Source organism: Chrysemys picta, chromosome 2, assembly GCF_011386835.1.
Source record: "Chrysemys picta bellii isolate R12L10 chromosome 2, ASM1138683v2, whole genome shotgun sequence".
Lineage (NCBI taxonomy): Eukaryota > Metazoa > Chordata > Testudines > Emydidae > Chrysemys > Chrysemys picta.
In genome coordinates, this window is record NC_088792.1 from 156,253,190 (window position 1) to 156,280,438 (window position 27,249).

A 27,249-nucleotide genomic window follows, 5' to 3' on the forward strand; every position below is an offset into this window, starting at 1 on the left:
TCCCTTCTGCTTGGCCAGGAGCTTGATCTTCCCTCATTGAGTTTGTCAGCTACTGAACTTACTCTCCCCTGCAGCTCTTTTTATATGGGCCTACCCAGCCCTGATTGGCTGCTCCTCACAGCCCCTTTCCTATTGGCTGCTTTTTGCACAGCCCTAACAGGCCAATGCAGGGCAGGTGCCCCATCACACCATCTTAAATAATTAAGGGAATGGATGAAACATCAAGTTCACATCCAACGGGTGGTACACTTACTACAGCTTGGAAGCGCTTATCTAGTTCAACCACAAGTTACGGAGCTCAATACAGGAATACATAGATGAACTTCTCTGGCCTGTGTTCTACTACAGGTCAAGTTAGATGATCTAATGGTCTTTTTTGACTTAAAATGAATCTATATCAGCTTTAACTATTCATGGGCATCATCTTGATCTTCTAGATGAAATTGTGGCTTCTTGTGGTCACTGCAGATCCCACAGCACTTTTCAGTATTAGCCCAGGGTGGGAAGAGACACAGGACCAGGGTGCTAGAACTTTTTTTTTTTTTTAGTGCGTGTGCTGAACCATTGAACCAAATTGTAAGCCCTGTATATAATGGAAACCACTTCAAGCCAGGGGGTGCAGTAGCACCCCTAGTTCCAGCACCTATGCACAGGACACTAGTTTAATGAAAGCTGTCTGAAAATGGTATGTATTTCTGGCTTTAAAAATAACACTTTAGCTTTCTCAAATTTTCAGAAAAAAAATTGTTAAAGTAAAATTCTGAATTTTTCAAGGTTTGACTCTTCAGTTTTTGGCAAGGAAAACCTGAACCCCAAGTTGCTGTTTATTGTTTTAAGGCCATTTATTGTCAAACGTTTAGAATGAAAAAATTCAACAGGCTCTAAACTTAACTTTCACAAAGATTGTGAACCCAGCATTACTTCACCCTGTTTTAACTAAACTGAAGACAATGAGGCCGTCTTTTGGATTTTCACTCATGTTTTAGCATATATAACACTTAACTAAAACAATTGTGATACTACACAAGGTTTGTTCCTAGCTGTGTTTAACTGGCTGCTCCTAGGGTTAAACATGACTAAAATCAAACTCCTGTATCCTGCTCACACTAAAATTAAACCTAGTCTACATTAAGTTTTGCCAGAAGCAACAGAGGGTCCTGTGGCACCTTTAAGACTAACAGAAGTATTGGGAGCATAAGCTTTCGTGAGTAAGAACCTCACTTCTTCAGATGCAAGCTTCTTAAGTTTTGCCAGAACACTTATAGCAGCCCACTCTTCTAGCACAGATGCACTTATACTGGCAAGCATGTCTTTGGCTGGTATATCTTATACCAGTTCCCTATGTGAAATAAGCCATCAGGCTTTCACAGCATAGAAATGCTGCCAAAAAGAAAATTGCATCCCAAACAGACATTGTCATTCCAGCAAAAATCTCTAGTGTAGACCTGCCCTTACAGTCCTGCTTAACACATGTTAAAGCATGACTCGGAAGTGAACATATCCTGATTTGCACTGGGAATGGTTTTTCATTTGTTTTAGGAATTATTCGCAAAATTCATCATATTAAGAAAACCATGAAATGTTCCAGAGAATTAAATAGCCTAGGAAAATGCGGTCTCTCCAGATCCATTTCACTTTTTTAGTCTAGGATTTCATCAGCCTCTCCATGATGTAAATGAAACCTTTGTAAACACACATCTCTTCTGTAACTAGTTTGATAGATAATGCTTATAGCACAGTCTTTATTTTATTATAGGAGCACGCTGTTGGGGCTTAAATTCTAATAAAACACAAGGATATTAATCTTTCAACGCTGATCTACAATGATAGAATACTGTGCATTTATTAATGTATTCATATGTAATCTATGTCACCGTAAGAAGCCATGTGCATGTTTCTGCATTTATTATGTACTAAATCAAGGGGATTCTAGTGTTACATATGCCCCACTAACCTAGGTAATTTCTATTTTACATGTCTTGCTGCCATCTACTGGTATTAGTTGTGCCTACAAAATTCCTGAACTGAGGAATACATCAGAATAGAAATCAGCTTAAAATATGAAATTGGTGTAGCTACATTAAACAATAAAGTGAGAGCCTGGAAATTAAAGTTGGAAAAATCAGGAAATTCATAGTTAAGGGCCACTAACTAGCACCAGGCTGTTGTCATGGCACTAACAAGTAATCCTATGGTGTACGTACACATACCAATTGCAACGTTGGTGAGAGAGATCTGACTTGTAATGTTGCTCAGCTAGGCACTGATTCGGCAGAACGCCAAAAGTGCATTGCTGAAGTGTCATGAAAGTTGATAGAATTCAGGCATGTACTTAAATGCTCTGCTGAACCAGGGCCATAGTTCATTGAGGTACCTGGCTGGATTGGAAAAGCGAGGTTAGATAGAAAGAATGAATATAAGTAATAAGTGTCAATCCTGCACTGTATGGGCAGGAGATGAGGCCAGAGCCCAGAACCTCAAAGGTATTTAGGTGCCTAACTAGAGGAGGATCTGGGCCCAGCTGTCTATTGCTGGGTGGGTGGCGGGGGGGGGGGTGTCGGTGAGCTATGAGTGACATAGAAGGCTGATATATCTGCATCTATTCTATTTACGGTAGCTGAGGATTTACAGTCCTGTTAGAAATGTGAGTAGTCTGGCAGGACTGGTTAAGGAGCCTGTGGTGGGTGCTTCACCTGGGCATGATGGGTAAATGTCAGAGTAGGCTTCCCTCATCCATAGTAAATGACATTCACCAAACAAGCACAGATTTCTCTTCCCTGGGAGGCAAGCCAAACAACCAAAACAACGCTCAGCCTTCCCAGGCTGCAAACAAAGCTCTCAACAGCCTGCAAGCTTGACCATCCAGCCTTCCGAGTTGTTGAGATTAGCATGTCTCTTGCCAGCCGTATCTTTCCTCTTCCTTCTATAGGTTAGCAGTGCTGTAGCTGAAATGAGCCCCGTCTGGATGTGTTTTGGCCCTACATGTCTGACCCTGACCCAACCAATGGGAAATCTTCGGAGAACCAGATGGGTAATGTACACACATATAGATAGTAAGGTATGGGCTAGAAAAGGGGTGGGCAAACTTTTTGACCGGAGGGCCGCATCTGGGTATGGAAATTATATGGCGGGCCATGAAAGCTCATGGTTCCCGGCTAATGGGACCTGTGGGGGCGGTGCTTGGGGTGGGGCAGCATGCGGAGCCCTCCTCCGCCCCCCCCCCCCCCCTAGCTGCCCCTACCGTAGGAGCCGGAGGGGGAACATGCCGCTGCTTCTAGGAGCCTCGTGGAGCCATGGCACATGTGGAGCAGGGCAAGCCCCGGACCCCGCTCTCCGCTCTCCGCCGGAAGTTCGAGGGCCAGATTAAAATGTCTAAGGGGCCAGATGCAGCCCCCAGGCTGTAATTTGTCCACCCCTGGGCTAGAACTTCAGCAGCTAGACATCAGTGTGGCTCTACTGACTCCAGTAAAAGTATTACCGATGTATACACTCTGGAACTGACCCAATGGATCAGTCTAATCGAGCCATTGGTTTCCTCTACTATGCTCAAACATTTCCCTGCCTTAGATTCACAGACAGTTGACTTGATTAATTCACATGATCGGAGAGCTATAGCACACAGCAGTGCTTATAGCATTACTATTGTTCTAGTGGGTTTTTAAGCACTGTATTGATCTCTCATGGACTTTCTCTTCCTCTTTCAGAATTTTGAGCCCCGTTTTTGATCAAATAGTTACTTTCTCGAGCTAGCAATTGAATTTTTCAGTCAATGCTGGTGAGATGAACCAAAATAAAGGCTGGCAGTCATGTTGTTTCAGTACAAATGATCTAGCTCATGATGTTTTCATCAAATCAACTATCCCACATGACTATAGAGTTTCTTTAAATCAACACACTGAGACATTAAGTCTCTCACTGTTAAGCTAAACAGATGGAGAACTCAAAAAAAAAAAAGTCTATCAAAAAGAAGATTGAGCAGTGACTTGATTAGTGCACAAGTAACTTCACAGGGAGAAAATACCAGGTTAAAAAGAGCTCTTTAACCTAGCAGAGAGAGGCATAACAAGAACCAGTGGCTGGAAGTTGAAGCCAGACATTCATATTAGAAATAAGGCACAATCTTTTTAAGTGAGGATGATTATTAATCTACAGGAAGTGGCAGATTCTTCTTCTTTCTGAGTCAAGCCCAGTCCCGATGTCTCTAGAAGATGTGCTTTAGGCACCACGGGTGCTGGGGATGCTGCCGCACCCCTTGGCTTGAAGTGGTTTCCATCATATACAGGGTTAACAGTTAGGTTCAATGGCTCTCAGCTCCCCCACTGTACAAATTGTTCCAGCGCCCGTTAATCATACATGTTGTTGTGCTCAGTACAGGGGTAATGATGATATTTAATGGCCTGTATTGTACAGATCAGGCTAGATCTAAATGGTCCCTTCTCCCCTTAAAGCTTCTATCCCTCAGCTATTAATAGAATTTAGTGAGCATGTCAGATCTTAGTAAACTCTCCAAATTCTATCCCAGCCTACGCTGGGCTCATTGAAAATCCTGGGATGGATTCCCTGGGGTTAGCTTCTTCTGTGGTTTAGGAGACTGGAGATGAGAATCCCAAAATGACCACTCATTAGGTGGAAGCTCCATCTATGTGTTTTAACTAAATATTAATGCTGTGGGCTGGCTTCATATTTCAGCTCCATGTTAGGCTCAACTTTTGAAGCGTATCTACACTATCTAAACCCAGCTTCATATAAATCAATCCCAGAAAAAATGGAAGGGTGCTTCCATAGGTTCTACTGTCTAGTCTAAGGAGGTAATGACCAAATTGCTGCATTTCGCTGAGACAGGAGAACGTAAGCAAATTAGTCGAGGTGAAGGTCTTTGCTAGGGGGCTTTTCCTGCCCACCTGCCTTTTTCAATTCCCAACAGAATATTGTCAAGCCTTGCTTTGCTCGTAGCAGTCCCTCTGTGCTTGAGAACCATGGGACTGAGCCTCATGGCAAGATTGGGGCGATGTCTGACCCTGCTGACAATCCGTGGAAGTTTTGCCATTGACAACAATGAGGACAGCATTTCATGCTTGTGCTCAATTCCTACAGTACCACTGCTATTATCCCGATGCAACAAAAATGATTAGGTGGCTGGAGCACATGACTTATGAGGAGAGGCTGAGGGAACTGGGATTGTTTAGTCTGCAAAAGAGAAGAATGAGGGGGGATTTGATAGCTGCTTTCAACTACCTGAAAGGGGGTTCCAAAGAGGATGGATCTAGCCTGTTCTCAGTGGTACCAGATGACAGAACAAGAAGTAATGGTCTCAAGTTGCAGTGGAGGAGGTTTAGGTTGGATATTAGGAAAAACTATTTCAGTAGGAGGGTGGTGAAGCACTGGAATGGGTTACCTAGGGAGGTGGTGGAATCTCCTTCCTTAGAAGTTTTTAAGGTCAGGCTTGACAAAGCCCTGGCTGGGATGATTTAATTGGGAATTGGTCCTGCTTTGAGCAGGGGATGGGACTAGATGACCTCCTGAGGTCCCTTCCAACCCTGATATTCTATGATTCTATATTACTGCTGTAATACAGGGTAGCTGCACTGTTAGGGATGCTACCTTTTAGCTGAGACATTAAAGCAGGGTCCCTTCTTGCCCATGTGGAAGTTAGAGCCCATGGCGTATTCTGAAAGAGATGGAGAGAACGTAGACAACCTAAAGATGAACAGACACATCATGCTTCCCAGAGCTGCGTGGAGAAAGGTAATTGTTTAATGGAGGATTTTGAAATGGGATTTCATTCCCATTTGGAACGAAAACTAGAAACTTTGAAAATTCTCTGCAAAAAGGAAAGTGCTGGGGGCTGTGACTCAGGGCATGCTGGCTGTCCTGGCGCTCCAAACCTTGGAAGCTTCCCAGGCTTATAGTTCCCCATCCACTGCCAGGGAGCTGGAAGCCTGAAATCCCAGGCTGCTGAGGAACTGGGCTGCTGAGCTGACACAGAACCAGAGAGATTTCACAACTTGCCTGGCATGCAAGGTTCCGTTGGAAACCTGCCTGAGTTCTACTGCAACTCTGAAATTGTAGCATCTCTGCAAAACAGTTCAACTTTGACAAATCAGCAAATTCCATTCAAAATGGCTCATCAGCATTTTCCTGACCAATTCTAACTCAGTTCTTTGTGTGGGTGCTTCTCTCTGTCTGTATCCCGCATACGGTCCAAGTGGGCGCACACTGGAGGCTTGAGAGCTGTGCCAACAGCTTTCATCTCTGGTTCCCCTTTGATTGCTTTAGATCATTGGTCACTGCTTAACTATGTAAACTGAGGGGGGGGGGGTTCAGACAAACTATAGTGGGAATTGACACTTCTCTGCTGTGCTAGATGCTGTGTTCATCAGACACCTGGTATGAAAAGTCTCTTAAATATAGTGTGAATTTGCTTGTGAAAGAGGCTGGCTCAAGCACTGTGGAGACAAGGTCACTAGTTATACAGAGGCATTATAGTAGAACGGCGCAGGGAGCAGTGGTGCAAACTGTCCTTTACTCACATGCCTCTTAGGAGAGAGTGGTAGATTCAGTCTCCATGGACCACTCAATCCTGGGCTTCACTACTGAGATGACAGAAATGAGTGCCAGCAAGATGGGCTTGTTTTGGCAATTCTTGTTGGCTAGGACTCCATCCCTCAGGCTCCCTTCAGCTGTGATACGCATGTCCTTAGGCATGTGTAGCATGGGGCAGAGCCTCAACTGCTGGAAATCAGTCTTGATGTCAAACAGAGCTATGCCAATCTATACTAGCTGAGGGCCGCCCCCTCCCCCATGTACACTCTCTCAACACTGATCACCTCAAGACACAGATACACCTAGTGGAACCACAACATTTTGTCTTTATTAGGCGTTCCCATGGTAATATAACACAGTTTGTAAGGAATAAAACACAAGACTTTGGGGTGGGGTTTGCCGTTGAGACAATGGTCAAATATGAGTACTTTTGTCTACACACATGATCATCTTTAGAACTTACAGCTCCTCCTCTCATAGTTCACAATCACAAATCCAAGGGTTAAAATCCAGCTAGTATTAAATCCTACAGTGTTTATTATTTTTAGAGCTTCAAGTCACTGCGGTTAATTGTCAGTCTCATTTTTTCTTTAAGCATTTACATATGACATTCATTAAACAGACAAAAAGCAAATGAGCTCCCACAGAAAAACATGCTTACATAGCCTGCAAAAATCTTTATATTTTTTTCTTTTGTAATGAATGAACAAAACTATCTGAAAAGTCAGTCTGTGAAGGAAAAAAAACAAGGAAGACTCAAGTGAATACTGAAGAGCTGCAAATGTTTCGTAGAATTGAAACGACTGTTTCTTTTTTTCTCCCCAACTTGTTCCAATTTATTTCAAAGCACAGGTGGAAAAAATACCTGTAATATATATTAGGTTTTTCTGATTACTTTAACAAAGTGCAATCTCTTTTACGAAAAACAAAAGACCCAAAAGTTAAACCAAAATCAAACATGGCTGGACAACTAAACATACTGTGTTTTTTTTTTTTTTATAAGGCTGATATTTTTGAAGGAGACTGAAAGAGTTAGGTGTTGAGATCTAATGGGACTTAGGTACCTAAACTGCTTTAAGATCACTGGAAAATCCCAGCTTTGATACTTTACAAAAACGGATTTGGTTTTTAGTTTTTAAAAGCCTGCATATATCTATTTTCCTTAAGAACCTGTAAACACCATTTTAAAAGAGTTAAAACATGGAAAAATAAAGTGAATGCACATGTGAAAATACAAACCGAAGAAGCAGGTGACACCACTGAATACCAGGGGACAAAAAGACAAGGTAGGTGAGGTAATGTCTTTTAATGGACCAAGATATTACTTCATCCACCTTGTCTCCCACATATCCTGGGACCACTTTGGCTCTACCAGAGCTGCAGGGGACAAAAAGGCAGTGAAGATAAATGTTGTGACAATGAGTGAAAGATTACCCTCTGTGCAAAGAACCAGCCCAAGGCCCCATGTTCTCAAAATACAGCTTGAGTAGGACTTAAATGATGCATGTGAACCAACTGCCATCTGGATCTGAAACCAGGATCATCCATCGCTTGAGCTAAAGGATCAGCACCCAATTCCTCAAAGGCCTCCAACGCTCACTGATTTCCATGGGAGTTAGGCACCTAAATACCTTTGAGGATCTGGGCCTTAGCTCACAGGCACTAAGCAATCTCTATATGGGATTTAGCTAGTATATAACGAGAAAAAACTACCATTGACCCTAAGTTAGGGTGGGTTAAATATAGGCCTTCTCATGGGTGTTTCCAGTAGGATGAAATTTGCCCTTGTGCAATGATCTATTGTATAACGATGTCCCAAATCACTGGCAAAATCCTCAGCTGGTGTAAATCAGCATAGCTACCACAGAGTTGCCATTTACACTAGCTGCAGCTCTGGCCCAATAATTGGAATTGCCATTGGTAAGCCCTTTCTTGTATGCTTTCACGAGGGGTCTTTACACGATACTAACAAAGTTTATTTCTATCTTAAATGACTGCTCTTGTGAGTTCTACTCTTTTTCTGATCATCAAAGGAGGGGTGGCTATTGAATTTAACATACTGCCAAATGAACCTAGTTTATTGACTAAAATCTCCGCTTATGGAGTTTCACCTCCCCAAATGAAAAGCCTGTTGAGGAAAGGTTTTCATGGGACTTTGTTCCAGATCCGCAGCTGGTGTCAATTAAGTGTGAACTTCAATGGCGCTAGGCTGATTGACACCTGATGAGGACCTGAGACATTTTGAGGGAGATCATGGCTTCACTTTGAGGCCTAGATGTGTCCATGAACTAACACAAGTTTCAAGTGCTTGCTGAAATGATGCTATGAACTTCTACAACCAAATGATTGTGGCGATGGTCAGAAGCTAGGACACGAATGACGCTAGGGAAGGGAAGAGAGAATGGGGGAGGGATGTCCATTCTGAGATGAGACTCTGCAAACACAATGGTACAAAACATTTTAAAAAGTACTCAATTTTTTAAATTTCCTCAAGGATCTAATTTGCAGAAAAATCCAGAAGGAAAAACACCACAAAACCTCAACCCAACTGGGTAAGATGCATCTTGTCAATTTCTAGCACAGGGTTCCTATTTGTAATAAAATACCCAGGGAGATCACAGAATGGTTGATGGGGAGAATGTTGATACAAGTTTAGACTTGTGTTCCTCTGCCCTCCATTTAGTTGTCCTGTTGCAGGTCAGGACCCTAAGGAATATCCAGTTTAAAAACCCCTTGAATTACTGCTGGGTTGGATGTCTTGAAAAGCAATTTTAAATTTCATTTTTTTAAAAGGCAGCTCCCGGGAAATTCACTTTATCCTTCCTTTGTCAAAAGAGAGATGTTTAATGGGAACAGAGGCCACATCTCAAACACCCTCTTTAAACTGAATTTTTGCCTGTCCAGCGTATCAAACCGGGTTTATTTCTTTAAATGTGGTGGGATCGGGGGGAGGGGGAATTGAGTGGGATCGGTGACAATGAGGAGGATGGATTGGGGGGACTGAAAATGGCATCATAGCACACTGGTTGCCCGCAGTAACTGTCACAGGCTCTAAAAGAATCAAAAGGGTCTCCAGGTACCCTGCCCCCTCCCCTGGTCCGCTAGGCGGCCTCAGAGAGGTTAGTTCCTTAACCCAAACTGGTGATGTTGGCACGTCCACCGGGCGGCGCCACTATGCGCTGAGTAGTGCGGCGGGGGATATTGTCGTCGATCTGTGCACCTGGAAGGAGAGGGAGAAGAGGCCATGTCAGTGCAGTGCTGGAGTTGAGTATCTTTCAACACAGTAACTTAGATCTGTGACATTGCCTGCTGTCTATGGGCTGCATTCAGCCCATGGGTCTAAAAGAATGCAGCTCCACTGGAATTGATAATAGCCTCTTAGGCCAGGTTGAATTAGGCCCTATGGCCCAGTTCATCAAAAAGGCATTTAGGCACCTAATTCCCATGGAAATCAATTGATTTCCTGCCTTGGGGAATCACAAAACAGGCAGCTGTTCTGCAAGGTGGGGAATCATTATGCCCTGCTGAATTGCTCTAATCCAAACCCACAGGGACCAGCACTGGAACTGGAAAGTGTAGCACATTCTCTAGTGCAGTGAGTCCTAGTTTTCTCTGCTGAGGCTGCCCTATTAATTAGGATGGTGGGTCCTTCGATGTGGATTAGATTGAGACCTCTAAGTAGGTTGGTGGCCACCAGCTATCCATGCTAATGGCTTTGTGGGGGAGTGAGCAGAACTGCCAACCTAGAAGAGAGGTTCTCTATCCCCGTGCCACAAGGAGGGAGCACTATCTGGCCCACAGTGAACAAGAGCTTTAACCTCCGCTCACTTGTTCTCGCTGCATCAGGTGCTCAATGGAAGGGCTCTAAATTGGCTGCTTGGGACATAAAGCGGGGGAGACTGCTTAGCAGGAAGTTACGGCTCTGTGCCCATAGAATGGGGCTGGACATAGGACTGACCCCTGGGTTGCAGAACAGCAGCACTAAAACCAGACAAGACTATGGTACTGTTTCAGTGGAAGCTCTGAGCAGCAGCAGCAGCGGCCCTGGAGCTGCCTGCAGATTCAGGGAAGGGGCACTGCATCGGTTCACACTGTTATGATGGTTCTTTGTGATCACACAGGGCTAGGTTAGACGGTGCAGAAGCAGAGGGCACTGAGAAAGCTTTCAAGTGGTAGGCTGGTGAGTGGAGAAATTTGTTAGTCTCCCTCCCAATGCTAACTTGGTTTAATTGCCGATTAGAAGAATCATCTTGGGAGGAAAATCCCTCTCCTGGCTTCCCCTGTTTTTAGCTTCTGCTGAGGCATGCTGCTGGCTTACTAGCCCTTTATCAAACACTTGGGCCACCCATTCCTCCCAGGTAAGTTAACTTAGTGGAAGACCTTGTCATATTTGTTGTGGAAGGAGGAACCTCATTAAATCGTCATTCTGATCCTCAACTTTTTGCCTCAGCACAAAATGAGACAGATGTGTAACACTTTCCTATGCTGAGAACCTCAAGCCACAAGTGAGTTTCCCTAGGACCATGTGAAAGTACTGAAATAACTTTTTAAATGCTTGCTTTCAAGTCCGCTAAAAGCACTACAAGTCTCTCTGAGACGCATATCTCTAAATAAAACGAATGCATTCCTCAATTGCAGGCAGCCCAAACTGCTTTTGGTCAGGTGATTGCTTTGCTTCAGGGAGTAGAACCAAAGTAGCTGCACATTGTTCCACCCGCCAACATGAATTTCCTAGCTGTCTCATCAGAACTGCCCTCTGGTTTCCATAACTACATCTCCAAGTTCAAACCCATCCTATTCTCTCATCGAGTTGCTCCAGTGTCCACCCTACAATTCTGGCCTTCCAGGTAGGTACTCCTATTTGACTCTCTCTGGACTAGTCACTGACCTGGACCAAAAAAAATTAAAACTTTCTTTATTTCCCCTCATTTTTGTCAACATTTTGGATTTTCATTGGAAAAAAATATATTTTTGTTGACCAATCCAAAAAAGTTGAATAAGTTTTGGCTTTAATCAAAAATCTTCCATACAGAAAAAGTGAACTTCCTGAGCAGCTCTCAATTTAGCAGTAAGGTAGCCTTACCCCCCTTCTCTGGATCTGTCTCCCAGACACTGAGTCACTATCTCTTCATACTTCACCATTAAACCCTCTCTTCCCAATTCAGGACAGACAGTCTCTCTGCAGTATCCTGTGATGCTACACAAAACTGCCTATGCCCTACAGAACTGCCTCACTCTGCACTATATGGGCCAGATCCCACATATCTGATGTACACCAGTATGGCTCCATAGAATCTGACCCTGAATGTCAATCGCAGGCTCTCGGTCTTTGGGCCACTCAATCCTGATCCATAAAGGAAGCTTGTGTGATTGTCTCCCATTCTGGCCAAGCGATTCATGGCTGAAAAACCTCAGCCATAGACATTGCAAGATAAAAAGTGAAATATACAAAGTGCCAGATCCATAACTGGCAAAACTCTACAATGGCGCTACTTAATTTGTATCCCAGCTTGGGGCCCTGCCCTTTGAAGTGGATGGAGATATCGATTCCTTTGCTTTGGCACGGAAATAAATCAGAATTCTAGGAGGGCTTCTATCCAGATTTTTTTCTTCTGCTGAATGAATCTCACTGCTGTAAACCCTCCCACTCCCTGCCTTCTCTTGTTATTGCAACCGAACCCACGGCCCCACAAGAAAACAACCAAGATTTCAACGTAATAATTTAGCCATACATAAGTATGTACCAGACAAGCTAAATCCAGACTGGTGCAGGTTCCTGACAGGTGGGGCCTGCTGTTTGGCTGGAGACGTCTTAGCCGAGGATGCTGGTGTGACAGTCTTCGGTGTCACTGATACTTCACAGACGGGCCCATCGTACAGGCCCCGGGGGACGCCCCGCAGCTCAGCCAGCTGGAGGAAACACAAGCAATGAGCCTCCAAACAGCAAAGCTAAAGGCAGCGTTAGGAAGAGACCTGAACCGGGACCAGATGTCACCAAGTCAAAGATGTTTGATTCCAGGTTCAGTTTTTGCACTAGAATGTAAAAGCCACACCTCTGCATGGTGCTGATGCTGATTGAGAACTATGGCTGTTCAACTGCACAAGTGAATGGGAGACCAGCCTTTGCCCCTCCGGCTGCAATAACTTCTTTTGCATTGAGTGTAATTTCACTAATTGAGAGAAGGTCAACCAGACCTGGAAGGGAAATCAATATTTCTGGTGACCAAGGTATCCCAAAATCATGGGCCTCCAGTAGTATAAATCCATTGGCTTCAAAGCACTGCAAATTATTTCCCATCAACATTTCAAAACACAGTCACTCTATTCATAAGGAGTATCGCTTGCAATGAATACTTTAACGAAGTATAATCCCAAGCAAACAACTGATTCTATCCAGGAGAGGGCAGTGTTGCAGATACGTCAGTACAGCATGTAATATTTCCCTTCTTAAAGATTTTGACAAATTAACCTATACATACAATTACGCTACAGGTCCATTTTGAAACACTCTAGGGACCAGATCCTCAGCTGTTGTAAGTCTATATAGCTATGCTGATTTCAATATAGCTATGCTGACTTCTACTGGCTGAGGATCTCTCTAATTACTTCTGTTTTGGTTTTATGCCTTTTTAAAACAAATGTTCACATTTTAGCCTCGGACTAAGTTCAGTATTTTTCCAAAGTAGAAATGTTCTCACTATATTTGTTTCAATTCATAATAGAATGTTGGGCTGGAAGGGACCTTGAGAGGTCGTCATGTCCAGCCCCTTGCACTGAGGCAGGACCAAGTAAACCTAGACCATCCCTGACAGGTGTTTTGTCCAGCCTGTTCTTAAAAACCTCTAATGACGGGGATTCCACAGCCTCCTTTTGTAAGCCTATTCTACAGCTTAACTATCTTTGAGAGAGATTTTCCTAATATCTAACCTAAATCGCCTTTACTGCAGATGAAGCCCATTACTACTTGACAAGTAGAACAACTAATCACTGCCTTTTATCATTTTTGTTGCTCTCAAATTTGTCCATCTTTCCTAAAATGTGGCACCCAGAACTAGACATGATACTCCAACTGAGCTCTCATTACTTCTGAGTAGAGTGGAACAATTACCAACCATGTCTTACATACAACACTTCTGCTAATACACCCCAAAATTTTAGCCTTCCTCCCCCCCCAAACCATCACATTGACTCATTCAATTTGTGATCCACCTTAACACCCATTCCTCTTCAGCAGTACTACTGCCTAGCAGTTATTCTTCATTTTGTAGTTGTGCATTTGATTTTTTCCTTCCTAAGTGTAAACTTACTAAATTTAAAACTTTCAAAACTTTTGAATTTAAACCAATAATGCTGCAAACCCAATCGCAAGAAAATCAAACTATCTGCCTGAAACAAGTGTGATTTTCATTGTTTGAAGATTGATTAAATGGAAAGGGAACAAAGTAAACAGCATAATTAGTTTTCTTTTAAAAGTGTAAATTTATCTGGATGATCAACTTAAACACTATTTTTTCTTTCTATTGTGACAGGATGCAGAGTCATTTTGTTGACTCACCCTGACCACCAGACCTAATGGTTCTTACTATGGTTACTAATGGTTCCGAAGTAGTGGGCTGTAGCCCACGAAAGCTTATGCTCAAATAAATTTGTTAGTCTCTAAGGTGCCACAAGTACTCCTGTTCTTTTTACTAGTTCTTATTACTCCTGTCCATCCCTCTAAGACAGAGGGAATTTAGGAGCAGAGACAAAGATTCTGCAGGGATAGCCTAGCTCAGGCTGAGGTTACTTAGGTTACAGAGTTACTTTAGAAAATAAAAGCCAACCCAGGGAAGAAAGTAAATTTGGACAATACCCACTGTTTTCTCTACGGAAGAAGTGGGGTGGGGATGTCACCTGTCCACCAGCCCCGTAACATAGACCCTTCATGAGCTAACTAGCATTCATTGATATACTCACCCTGCTCCTTGCCTTGATGCGCTTGTAAACAAAGTCAGGGAATGGCTTCCTGGGGATGTATCGTCCAGAGCCCTCAGTTGCATGGAGGTTCCCATCCTCCAACACAATCTTTCCCTGGCTGATAACCACCAATGGAGACCCACGGCATTCCATGCCTTCAAAGATATTGTACTCCAGAGTCTAGGACAAAAAGAAGACATCAGCATCAAGTGTTCATCCCAATGCAAGAAGCCACGTCTTAGGCTATCGTCTAGTAAGAATCCCCACGACCACCTTTTTTTTTTTTTTTTTTTAAGTAACAACCCATGCTGATTCCCAAATTTTAGAGTTCAGGTGAGAGATAGGTGATAATGTCGATGCACTCACCCCATTATATGTGGTGACATAAAAGCAATAGTAATTAATGTTATGAAGCTAAATCCTAAGGTCTTTATTCAGTTTTTACTCAGGCAAAACTCGCACTGAGGCGCAAATTGTCCTGATGAACAAATGCCAACAAGTTCAAACTTGGATGCACTATAGTTTAACCTCTTAGGCTTGGATCCTCAAGGGACCTAGTCCATGGCTGACAAAGGGATTTAGGTTTCAGAGTAGCAGCCGTGTTAGTCTGTATCCGCAAAAAGAAGAACAGGAGTACTTGTGGCACCTTAGAGATTAACAAATTTATTAGAGCATAAGCTTTCGTGGACTACAGCCCACTTCCAAAGAAAGTTAAAGCTTATGCTCTAATAAATTTGTTAGTCTCTAAGGTGCCACAAGTACTCCTGTTCTTTTTTTTAAAGGGATTTAGGAGCTTGATCCAAAGCCCTTGGAAATCATTCACTATTAGGCCTGATTTTCAGAGGTGCTGAGTACCAGCCCTTCCTACTGACTCCACATTGTGGAACAGAAGGATGGGCACATGGTTACAGCCCTTGACAGGGACTCTGAAGGACTGGGGTCCATTCTCCACTCTGCCACAGACTTCTGTCACCTGGACAAGTCACTTCAATCCCTCTTTTTGCTTCCATTCCCCATCTGTAAAATAGGAATGGTAAATAGTGTTGCTTGTAAAAATTCAATTTAAAAATGTTCTTGTTTTATTTTGACCCACTCTTAAGTTTTTTTTTCTCCCCTCCCACCCTTTCATTGTCATGTTGGTTTAGACTGTAAGCTCTTTGGGGCAGACACTTTCTCTTACTATGTGTTTTGAGCAGTGCCTAGCACAATACAGCCCTGATCTTATCTGGGGCCCTGAGGTACCACCCTGATATAGATTAAGTCCTACATTTTAAAATCTTCATTCAGACACTTTTTTTTTTTAAACCAGATCCTGCCTGATTTAGCCCAGTATAGACCTTCCTACACTATCTATAGAAATTCCTGGTATCTTCCCAGGCTTTTTAAACTTAATTGGATATCATTAAATAGTATATAAGGCCCTGAGGGATTATCCTAATAAACAATATTTAGTAAATCAGTCCCTCTGAAATACTCCTCATATATCAAACCTGAACAAGCTTTTATTCTAAGTACATGTGAAAAAAAGAAAGACCATGTGAGAGAAGCAAATAAGAGCCTGCTTTATGCTCAAAGTATTGTATGCATTATTATTAATCATATTTGTATTCTATTATTGCCAATTGGTCCTGTAACAGGGTATACCAAACCTCTGAGGCCCCTTGCTGCACCCCACCTCAAAAAAGGACAGTGGAGATGGTCTCCAAGCTGCCTAGAGTGGCTGTGTGGGACACAGCCAATTAGGGCCCAGCAGCCTAGTATAAGAAGAGCTGCAGGGCCAGAGGGAGTTCAGTTCCTTGCTGGAGCTGTAGGAGTGTGGATGGTGTGTGGCTGGCTGATAGAGCTACAGAACCCTGGACAGGGCAGCACTGCCAGAAGCTAGGGAGAGCAAGAAGAAGCCCTGAGCTGGTTGCTGGAACTCCATTAGGACAAGACCGTGAAGTAAGGGTGAAAATGTGGCCCAGGGAATTAGAGAAGCCGTGTGACATAGTTAAAGGGACACAGCAAACAGCTGTGATCTACAGGGTCCCTGGGCTGGGACCTGGAGTAGTGAGTGGGCCTGGGTCCGTTAGCCACTGGGAGGAAGTGGCCTGGACACTGAGGCACCCCAAAGGGGGAATGGAATTGTAGTAGCCCAGCTGGAGAGCTGTAGCCAGGAAGCTCTAAGAGGGTGAAGACATTGTCTCCAGGGAGGGAGCCATGGGGCAGAGCAGGGACAATCAGTATGTGCAGGTGTGCGCACTTGGCCAAGGGGGCGCTCACGAGAGGGGAGTGCATCCCATTACTGGTCCCAACTGAGAGAAAAGCCCTATTGATTTAGCTGAAATGCACATCTTTGAAGCACATCTTCTGTATAAGGTGAACAGGCTGTGAGAATTTGCTCCCCAGAAGGAGGACATTGATGTTGCTCTTTCCTATTGTACTGTTTTGTCTTTAGACAATAAAATGGCTAAGTTCAGTTATTTGGTGTTTTGAAGCTTAAAAATGAACCATGTGCAGTCAAACAATTGGAAACACCTTTGAGTCACTAATACATAGAGTAGAAGCAAACATACACTGCTCAGTGATGGTTTAAAAAAAATCTAATCCTAATTAGATTAAAGCTAAATTGAGGTTTACAAAATGGTGTGTGTGTCAACATTTTGGTTGAGTCAGGGACTAGGCCAATCTTATTTTACTCTAATAGGATTGCACATTCTCAATTAATGGGATTTGAAATATTTGATCGGGGAGGAGACAACAAACAGGGCATTCCAGAAGAACCACTGGTATATGCTCCACTCCTTACCTGTACTGGCATGAAAGGCTCTACTAATATGTTATTTGGGAATGGGTATTCTTGTGATCATCGGAGCAGAAAGATAGCAACTTGCTCCAAGTCACTTTTGCGGAGTTAATGATGGAGTCTGCTCCTTAAGTGTGTTTGAGTGCAGTGCTACAATTAGAATGGAGGTTAAACCAAAAAGCAAATGAGATCCAGTCTGAAAAACGTTGTGATTGCCCAGAAGAGAACTAGGATAAAAGCTCAGGACTTAGGTTAGTTCCAAGCACAACAGTTTCCCTCTCTAGCTTTAACGTTTCCTTGCCAGAGAGTGGCATAGCTGTGAAATCCTGGAAAATGCGTGTTGCTCTAACATTTAAAAACAACAGAACAAACTGGTGCCCCATAATCACTAGCTCTGGTTCTGCAGCCGTAATAGCTTCTCTTGAGTTTCAAACCAGCTTTGGTTTTATCTTTTAATAAAATGTTGTTCCTTTAAAATAAAGGATGCTAATAATTCTGCACTTGTATCACTTTTGCCTCCACCGCCAAGTGCATAAAAGGTGCTACGGATGCAAAATAACTAACAGATGCTATGTAGGGAAAGTCCCTGACCTGGGAAGCTTAGTCTTATGTTAAGATGCAACTGGGAGGGGCAAGATAAACAGAAGAGCATTACAATCATGTACGATACACAACAGTCACCGTTCACCAGGGCCTAAAGTCTATACAGCAAGTAGTACAATGGGAATGGGCTGGGGCTTCCAGTTGCTACTGTAACCCAAATAAGGGATGACAACCATCTAAAGAGTCTCCCTACAACCTCATCCTCTTTCCCCCACCCATCCATCTTTTTATAACCAAGTGTGGAAGCCTTTAAGGCAAGGGTCACCTCTTTACTTCATATTTATACAGCACCTACCATGATGGGGGATTTGATCCTCCAACTGGTATTGTAATATAGAAAATATTAATGCCTCCAGGGAGACTTTTGGGGCTATAAACACGCTATTTAGAAATGAATGTCTATTTTAGGTACTGCTTGTACCTATCTGGACAGTGACAGGATCTCTGTCTGGATGGGTAGATACCTGCATGAAAATTAGATATTTGTTGCCTACAAGTTAGTGGTTTGTGCTGTTTGTCTTCAGTTGAAGTCTCTCCTTTCTTGGGGTTTTAAAAGGTAGCTTTTGAGAGGTTTTGGACTAGCAGCCTGAGACAATGTGGTCCGGATTATCAAAAGGTATTTAGACACCTAACTCCCATGGATTTCAATGGGAATTAGACACCTAATTACCTCTAAGGAGGTGGGCCTGAGGTCCTCCAGCTGCAGGGCTGATAGGGCAGTCCCACAAACATGCTTTAAGCCAGGCCTGCACAACTCATAAAGCGGCGAGGGCCATATTACTCCAAAGAAAACAACTGAGGGCCGAAACCCCCCAAGCGCCGCCAACCCTCCCCCCCCCCCCCCCGGGCCACCCAGCCCCCCCGAAACACAACACCCCCCCCCCCAGCACCGCCCGCCCCACAGAAACAACCCGCCCAGCGCTGCCGAACCCCCCCACGCGCCATCTGCCCCGCGGAAACAAACCCTCTTCCCCAGCGCCGCCCCACCCAAACAGCAGTATTGAACGGCAATATGTTATAGCGGCCCCTAAGGTAGTATAATTAAGGTAAAAGAAAAATGTCTTTTTGCTAGAAGTAAAATAAGATCTTCCCCCCCACACACACTTTGTAATTGATTGCCCTGTTGAATGAATGAGGTGTGAATGAGGAAGGCGTGGAAGGCAGACACCTCTGGACAGCTGCAACGCTTGGAGAGGGCAGGGCCAGCTCTAGGATTTTTGCCGCCCCAAGCAAAAAAAATTTTGGCCGCCTCCCCTTTCTTTTTCGTGCCCCCGGCACGACCCCAACTCCACCCCTTCCGAACCCCTTCCTCAAATCCCCAGCACCGCCTCCTCCCCTGGCGTGCCGCATTTCTCCCCCCCATTGCTTCCTACGGGCCCCCCGTGACGTCCCGCCCTAGCTCACCTCCACTCCACCTGCTCCCCCGGGTATGCCGCCACTCCGCTTCTCCCCCGTCCCTCTCAGGCGAGGGAGGGCGGAGAAGCGGAGCAGCAGCGCGTTCAGGGGAGCAGGCGGAGCAGAGGTGAGCTAGGGTGGGGGGGGGCGCAGGAAGTAATGGGGGGGTTAGAGGAACCGCTCCCCACTCCAGCTCACCTCCGCTCCACCACCACCGCCTCCCCCGAGCGCCCGCTGCTCAGCTTCTCCTCCCTCCCACCCTTGCTGCGCGAAATAGCGGTTTCGCACATGGCAAGCCTGGGAGGGAGGGGGGAGAAGCGGAGCGGTGGCACATTCAGGGGAGCAGGCGGAGCGGAGATGAGCTAAGGTGGGGGGGTGCAGGAAGTAACGGGGGGGGTAGAGGAACCACTCCCCGCTCCAGCTCACCTCCGCCGCCTCCCCCGAGCGCCCCGCCACTTGGCTTCTCCTCCCTCCCAGCCTTGCTGTGTGAAACAGCGGTGGCGGCGCGCTCAGGGGAGCAGGCGGAGGCGAGCTGGGGTGGCGGGGGCACTTTTTTCCCATGCCCCGGAGTCGGCACCTTTGATGGCCAGCGCCAGAATGCCGCCCCTAGAAATGTGCTGCCCCAAGCACCTGCTTGTTTTGCTGGTGCCTGGAGCCGGCCCTGGGAGAGGGGATGGGAGCAAGACCAGATCAGTAGAACAGGTCAGCCACCGACTCACCACTCGCCTCCTCAGCCCCCGCCACTGCCCGCCCACTCGCCTCCTCAGCCCTCCACCCTCCCGGCTCGCCTACTCATTCCCTGCCACTGCCCGCTCGCTCACCTACTCAGTCCCCCTCCCTCACCCGCCACTTGTCTACTCACCACCCCCTCCCCCCGCGGGCCGCAACAGTGAGCCCATCCACTCAACCCCCGCGGGCCGCACAATGAGCCCATGCGGGCTGCATGCGGCCCCCGGGCCGCATGTTGTGCAGGCCTGCTTTAAGCTGATATTGAGAGGCCATCTTTGGGAAGAGGGTCACTCACTGAGTGCTTGACAGCCAACAAAGCCAGAAATTCACAAACGCACCCTAGTAAGTAAGGTGCATTGGTCCTGTTGAAAATCAAGGGGACTTGTGCTCCTAAATCAGTTGAGTTTTCTGAAACTCTCTCCAGTGTGGGCCTAATTCTCCTCTGCTCTATACTGGCTGTATGCTACCCTAACTCTGATGGCGCTGGCTAATTGGATTGAGTTAGTCCTGATTATACTGGTGTAAACACTAGTAAATCAGGTCCTGTGTGTTTTGTGATATGGACCCATGCCTTTTGGGAACCCACCATACTTGTATCACATAGACAAAAAAAAGCCATCAGATGGCAAGAATTTTCACATGCTACCAACCGAAGCAGGACTTGATCCAGCCCCTTATAACCATCTCTTGATCCACTCAGTCCTTGTAAGCTTTGTTTTATATATTGGATCTTTCATCCGCCATAATGAAGTTAATAGCCCACTTACCAAGTTAGATAGTGTTAAGGAACACAAAACCCAGCCAAACTTATTTTTAAAAAGCCTTTGTTAATGTACCCAGGGGATCCAATCTGTGTAGGAAAATTTTGCTGCTTCAGCAGTGGAGTGAATAAAGCCATTCATGGGAAAAAGCACAAGGAGGTTTTTCCAAGAAAACATTCCCGAAGTTTTTAGCCAGCAGCTACACCAGTTGTAAACAGACCCACAGAGTGGTTGTTCTCTCTCTCCTGCCCTACTACAGGGTCAGGGGGAACTTCAGCGGGCCCTGCCTGCTGATAGTGGTCCGCACTGTCTCATTTCGAATATGAGACCTACTTAGTCAACTGCTGGAGCGCATGCTTAAGGATGCATAGGACTCTCGGCTGCTGTAAATTAATATAGTGTCAGTAGAGCTCTGCTGATTTATTCCAGCTGACAATCTGGCCCATAGACTTTCAGGCCAGAAGGAACTACTCTCATTCATCTAGTCCAGGCCTGCACAACATGCGGCCCGGGGGCCACATGCGGCCCGCGTGGGCTCATTGTGCGGCCCGCGGGGGTTGAGTAGATGGGCTCACTGTGCAGCCCGCGGGCGGAGGGGGGGGTGAGTAGACAAGCGACGGGTGAGGGAGGGGGGCTGAGTAGGTGAGCGAGCGGGCAGTGGCAGGGAATGAGTAGGCGAGCCGGGAGGGTGGAGGGCTGAGGAGGCGAGTGGGCGGGCAGTGGCGGGGGGTGAGTAGGCGAGCCGGGGCAAGGGAGCTGAGGAGCTGAGAAAAAAAAAAATTCTTTTACCTTAATTATACTACCTTAGGGGCCGCTATAACATATTACCGAGGTTCAATACTGCTGTTTCGGTGTGGCGGCACTGGGGAAAGAGGGTTTAATTCCGTGGAGCAGATGGCGCGCAGGGGGCACGGGGTGTTCGGCGGCGCTGGGGAGGTTGTTTCCGTGGGGTGGGCGGTACTGGGGGGGGGTGGTGTTGTGTTTCGGGGGGGGGGCTGGGTGGCGCTGGGGGGGGGGTTGGCGGCGCTTGGGGGGTTTCGGCCCTCGGTTGTTTTCTTTGGAGTAATATGGCCCTCGCCGCTTTACAAGTTGTGCAGGCCTGATCTAGTCTAACCATTTGAATCACACACGACACAGAAATCCTGCAGCCAGCGGAAAAGATCCTGGTTAAACTAGGCTGCGTTTTTAACTGAGAGGAGTTCAGTCTGCAAAATCTGAATCTGTCATTCAAACTCTCCAAAGTTCAAGAGTCCGCTTGGATCTAAACGTCTGATTCCGCCCACTATAATGACTAGGGGTCATTGGCAAAACTTAAGTCTCAAAAATCAGCTCATAACTGTGCTCATCTTAGGTTTAAATTGAACACTTGCTCCCTCTCCACCCAAAAAAAGACATTGCATCATTTATTAGCTGAAAAATGATCCCCAGAATGCAGATCGTCCTAAGTGTGAAAGCAGTGTTCCTAGTCCTATGTTCGTGGGCCAGTAAACACTTATTTGCTCCTTCACACTCAGGGTGCTGCTGTGGCAGTGTGCACAGGGGGTGCGTGGTCTCAGTAGGACTCTACAGGAGAGTAAATTGTAACGGTGGATGTAAGTGTGAAGGATGGGGCTTTATGGCAGATTTTTCATCTTCCCCGGGAGTGCCAAGGAGGGATCATGCATCAGAATCAGGTGTGCATCAAACACACTCAATTACCTTTCATCAGAGGGAGCTCTAAGGCACATTATGGAGAACGCCAGACTAGAATTTGCACTATGCATAGTTTTCAGAGTAGTAGCCGTGTTAGTCTGTATCCACAAAAAGAACAGGAGTACTTGTGGCACCTTAGAGACTAACAAATTTATTAGTTATAATATTATTATTATATTTATTATTAGTTATAATAAATTTGTTAGTCTCTAAGGTGCCACAAGTACTCCTGTTCTTTTCACTATGCATAGTGCTCGGCTACAGAGGCCTGGTCTACACTTAAAAAAAATTAGCTCAACCTGGCTACGTTGCCTAGGGAGGTGAGAATTTTCACACCTGGAGCACTGTAGTTAGGTCAACCTAACCCCTTGTGTAGATGCGACTATGTCAGTGGAAGAATTCTTCCATCGACCTAACCATGGGAAGCCTCTGTACTACAGCAGGCCGGCTGTAGCTCGGTGCAGAAGGGAAGGTAGGCAGGGCTCAGCTGCAAAAGGTACTCACTATGTTATGAGTCTTGGCAGAGATTGTTTTGATACTGTCAGGATCCCAGATGACAAGGTCAGCGTCTGAGCCCACAGCGATGCGGCCCTTCCGTGGATACAGGTTGAAGATCTTAGCAGCGTTGGTGCTAGTCACAGCTACAAACTGGTTCTCATCCATTTTACCAGTCACCTGGTGAAGGAGCAAAGAAATCACTGCATTAGCAAAGCACAAACCTGCACTAACAGCAACTAGCTAATACCACCTCCTGCTGAAAGGAGATTCCTCAGGGCCTTGTGCTAGACAGAGATTTGTTACCATTGGACGGAGGAGGTGGCTGGCTTTGTACAGACAACATTACTTATTAATTGTAACAACCAAGCTCTGTTACTATCTTTCCTTCAAAGACGTAAAAATGCCTCGTTCTCATTAACAGTAGATCTCAAAACACTTGAAGGAAAAAAAAAAAACGAAGTCACTACTATTATCCCCATTTTACAGATGGGGAAACTAAGGCACGCAGAGGGCAAGTTGCCTGCCCAAGGTTACCCAATGAATCAGTTGCAGAGCACCTGTGTTTCCGAAGTCTGAATCCAGTGCACTATTCACTAGGCCACACTGCATCCCTATAGCAGTGCAAATCTTAATCAAGCAGCACACAATGTGCCTGTGGGATCAGTTTATTAGACAGTTTACAGATGAGGAATCGGAGGCAACACAGAGAGAATACAGGTGGAAAGAATTACATTTCCTCCATGAGGCTGGAGAATTGAGAGCCAGATTTTAGTCTCTGATTCAGCCCCCTGAGAAGGGATACCTAGGACCCTACATTCAACTCCTGTGCAGCCCTGGTATAGTGGCATTGTTGGGGCAGGGCCAGAGGAGACATGCAAGGGACCAGAGGAAGAGTCACCAGCGTGCTCGACACTGGCACTTCTAGGCTACAAAGCAGCCTATAAGCAGCTATTAAGGGTGCTCAGAGCAAGGGCTGCTATAACTCACTCCACGCCCCAATAGCAGCCCAGAAGTGGGAAGGTGCAAAGGTGGGCGATCCACCTCTAGACAGAGGCAGACAACGTTCACTAGATTCTGTTTTAAAAATCACTTTCACTTTTTTTTGTTAGTGCCCTTTTTAGATGTTAAACAGGGACATAAAAAAAAAGGGGTGAGGGGTGGGAGGGGCCCAACAAAACATAACCCAACCATGTAATTGACCACCTTATCTAGAGAACGGATGGGAATCAGACCCCTGAGTGACATACCACAGCCTTATCCCAGATGATGGACATTCTTTCTTCAGTCCCATTGGTTCCTTCAGGGATCAAGGTAAAGTTGTCCTTTCCAACAGCTTTCTGGGCAGTGTTGAAGGTGCAGTGGGCACTGCCAGTTACCTGCAGGTCTCCGCTGAAACCCAAACAGGGGGGGACAATTACTTTATCTTCACAGCAAATTAACAACTCATGTCCTCAGAGAGCCCAGGACCTTCTGCATCACCGCACAGCACTCTCCCCCTTGAGCTAAAGCTGGAACTCTGTTAGCAGGCAGCACCGGGAAGTTATCTTTGGTGACCGCCCACTAGCAGAGAATGCATAATGTGCTTAGGCAGCATGTTCTATCAGCCTCGTCTACTTACCAAGCCAGCAGGGAGTTGAGAAAATCAGGAGTGGTTGGGTCAGGGCTCAGTGGTGGGGAGGTGACAAAGGCTGCAGCCTTGACCCAGTTCTTACTCCAGTAATGAGATCCATCGGTCCCCAGGCTTGCTGTGATGGGCTCACCATAGACCACGGTGCCTATGGGGCAGAAAGACACCAACAGGACAGCTGTAAGCATCACAATGCCAACAGAGCAACATGCATCTCCAACCTCTCTGTGGGGGCCCTGCCATCCTTCTAATTAAGGGAGAACAGGGAGATAACTTGCTCCTAGGGACATTATGCCATAACTACAGCAGGATTTCTTACATCTTCCTCTGACGCAGCTGATAGTGGCCCCTGACAGAGGCAGAATACTGGACTAGCATCGCAACTGTCCCATTCTATCCTGCTGTTAGAACCCAACCCAATCTATTTGTTACAACAAATTAGATGAGGCCAGGTGCTATAAATGTCCCAAAATTAAGGCTGGTGAAATCTGAACCAACACAAACTGTATGGTTTGGCCAAAAATTTTATCTGAAACAAAATTCTGCCTCTGTTACCCCAGACTACCCCCACCCCTTGTTTGCAGTATCTCCAGTATCCTGGAGTGTATTCAAATGTTAACATTTCATTGGTATGGACAAATGGCCGCCCCCTGCTAGTGGAAAAAAACGATGTAAAAAACGAGGTCAGTGCTGCGTATGAAATGCAGATTTGGTGATGAGATGACAACCATACAATTCCCATTTCCACGGCTTCTCATGCTTGAGGGACCAGCTTAGATCAGCGTCATTAGACAAGATTGCCTGGTTAAGAGCTCCCTCAGAAGTACTCATGCTACCACTGCTTGCCATTATCTTATCTATGACCTAAGTTTTCACAAGCCACTGGTGATTTTGCGTGCCCAGCTTGAGAAACCTTAATAATGATACCACCACCTACCTCTTATATAGAGCTTTTCATCAGGAGCTCTCAAGGGTCAGTATCATTATCCATTTTACAGATGGGGAAACTGAGGCACAGAGCAGTGAAGTGACTTGCCCAAGGTCACCCAGCAGCCCAGTGACAGCAGAGATGGAAACAGAGCCCATGTCTCTTGAGTCTCAGTCCCCTGCTCTATCACTAGGCCTTAGGGTGACCAGACAGAAAGTGTGAAAAATCAGGGCAGGAGATAATAGGAGCCTATATTAGAGAAAGACCCCAAAATCGGGACTGTCCCTATAAAATTGGGACATCTGGTCACCCTAGGCCTTATGGCCTCACAGAGTCCTGATTTTTAGAGTGTGGGTACTCAGCATTTTCTGAAACTCAGGGCCATTTATGGCAACTCGAGTCAGGCACCCAAACCGCTAGTTACTTTTGAAAACATATGCCTTTCAGTATTTGTGAGTTAACAGTGAAGGTCTTGTTCTTGATCAGCATTTAGAGCAGCAAATGTTGCCAGTTTATTAGATGCCTCATAATGGGCCCATAGAGATAAGAGCTGGGAGAAAAAACAGAGTGTCTGAAGGCCCATTACAGGATAAATCAGAAGGGATCTGATAAAAAAAGTAGCAGAATGAAGATTTTGTTATATTTACAGTAACGCTGTCATAAACTGAGACTGGGGCCCATAGTGCTAGGTGCAGTACATACACACAGAGAATCTCTCTCCGGAAGAGCTTAGAGTCTAAATAGAAAGGACAAAGGATAAGAGAAAGTAAGTATTATCCTCATTTTACAGAGGGGGAACTGAGGCACAAAGAAGAAAGCTGTTTTCCCCAATGTCTGTGGCACAGCAAGGAAATGCAACCAGACCTCTTGAGTCACAGTCCAGTGCTTTAACCACAAGCCCTCTTTAGAGAAGTATTTTTAACCACAGGCGGGAACAGCCCATGTTTCAGGGCATGATTTTTTATGGGTGGGATTCACTATCATTGTCTGCATACAGAGCACATACTGGAGGCTGCAACTTCAGAATCCCTGACAGCTGCTAGTGGCACTGAACTACTAACCAAATGAACCCCTCTGAGCTCTATCTAATGCACCCCTCACTGTGGCATCCAAGCACGGATCCTTATTGTGCTAGTACTCACGTGCAAAGAAGGCATCTGGGGCTCTGTGGGTTTTCAGACACCAAAAATAGGCAAAAAGCGGGGCAAAGACCATCAAATCTGGCCACTTTCCTGTGACAGAATGCTGAAGGTGCATCCTGGAGAACAGGCCTTAAGTGTGGATCATAATGGCTTGGCCTCCTACCCTGTCACTGGGACTGTTTAAGAGACAATTCTCCAGCAGAAGAGGAGCCTGCCAGGGAGTACTCGCAGCAAATAGGTTCAGGGGTCATGAAACCGGAACAAAGCAAAGGGCACGCTGGATATGAAAGGGAAGCCTGTTTATACCCAATACATTGGAGAAATTGTTCTCGCAAGCTATCTTTCATCTTGCAGGGCTGCCAAGGACAGTGTCTGCAGGGAATATTCACCATGCAATTGCCACCATGTGCATCTGGCTTTACATAAAGTTCTCTCCCCCCCCCATTAAGAAATCAATTACCTTTTGTTCATTCATCTGGACGTTCTTCAGTGACTCACTCTCTACCCTCTCAGGGTTGTGGGTGCCAGCTGTGTTGCCCTCTCTCTGTTGTGTAATTCTGCTTTGCATGCCATGTTTTTAAGCTTGTGTA

The 27,249-nt window shown here is 45.6% G+C and overlaps 1 protein-coding gene across 9 annotated transcripts in view; it reads right to left on the reverse strand.

Annotated features, from left to right (window-relative positions):
- Positions 1–6,849: 6,849 nt before the first annotated feature.
- Positions 6,850–27,249, reverse strand: part of DPYSL2 (dihydropyrimidinase like 2) — a 97,026-nt gene continuing 76,626 nt past the window's right edge. For 5 of the 9 annotated variants that reach the window (XM_065584466.1, XM_065584468.1, XM_065584467.1 and 2 more), the window contains 6 exons: positions 24,581–24,737; positions 24,210–24,351; positions 22,969–23,139; positions 14,500–14,679; positions 12,276–12,453; positions 6,850–9,763 (listed from right to left, as the gene is read on the reverse strand). In XM_065584466.1, the coding sequence (XP_065440538.1) occupies positions 9,672–9,763; positions 12,276–12,453; positions 14,500–14,679; positions 22,969–23,139; positions 24,210–24,351; positions 24,581–24,737 (920 nt within the window). In that variant the 3' untranslated portion in view covers positions 6,850–9,671. The remainder of the gene's footprint in view (positions 9,764–12,275; positions 12,454–14,499; positions 14,680–22,968; positions 23,140–24,209; positions 24,352–24,580; positions 24,738–27,249) is intronic. The other 4 variants (XM_065584469.1, XM_065584471.1, XM_005285182.5 and 1 more) reach the window with 1 other exon arrangement.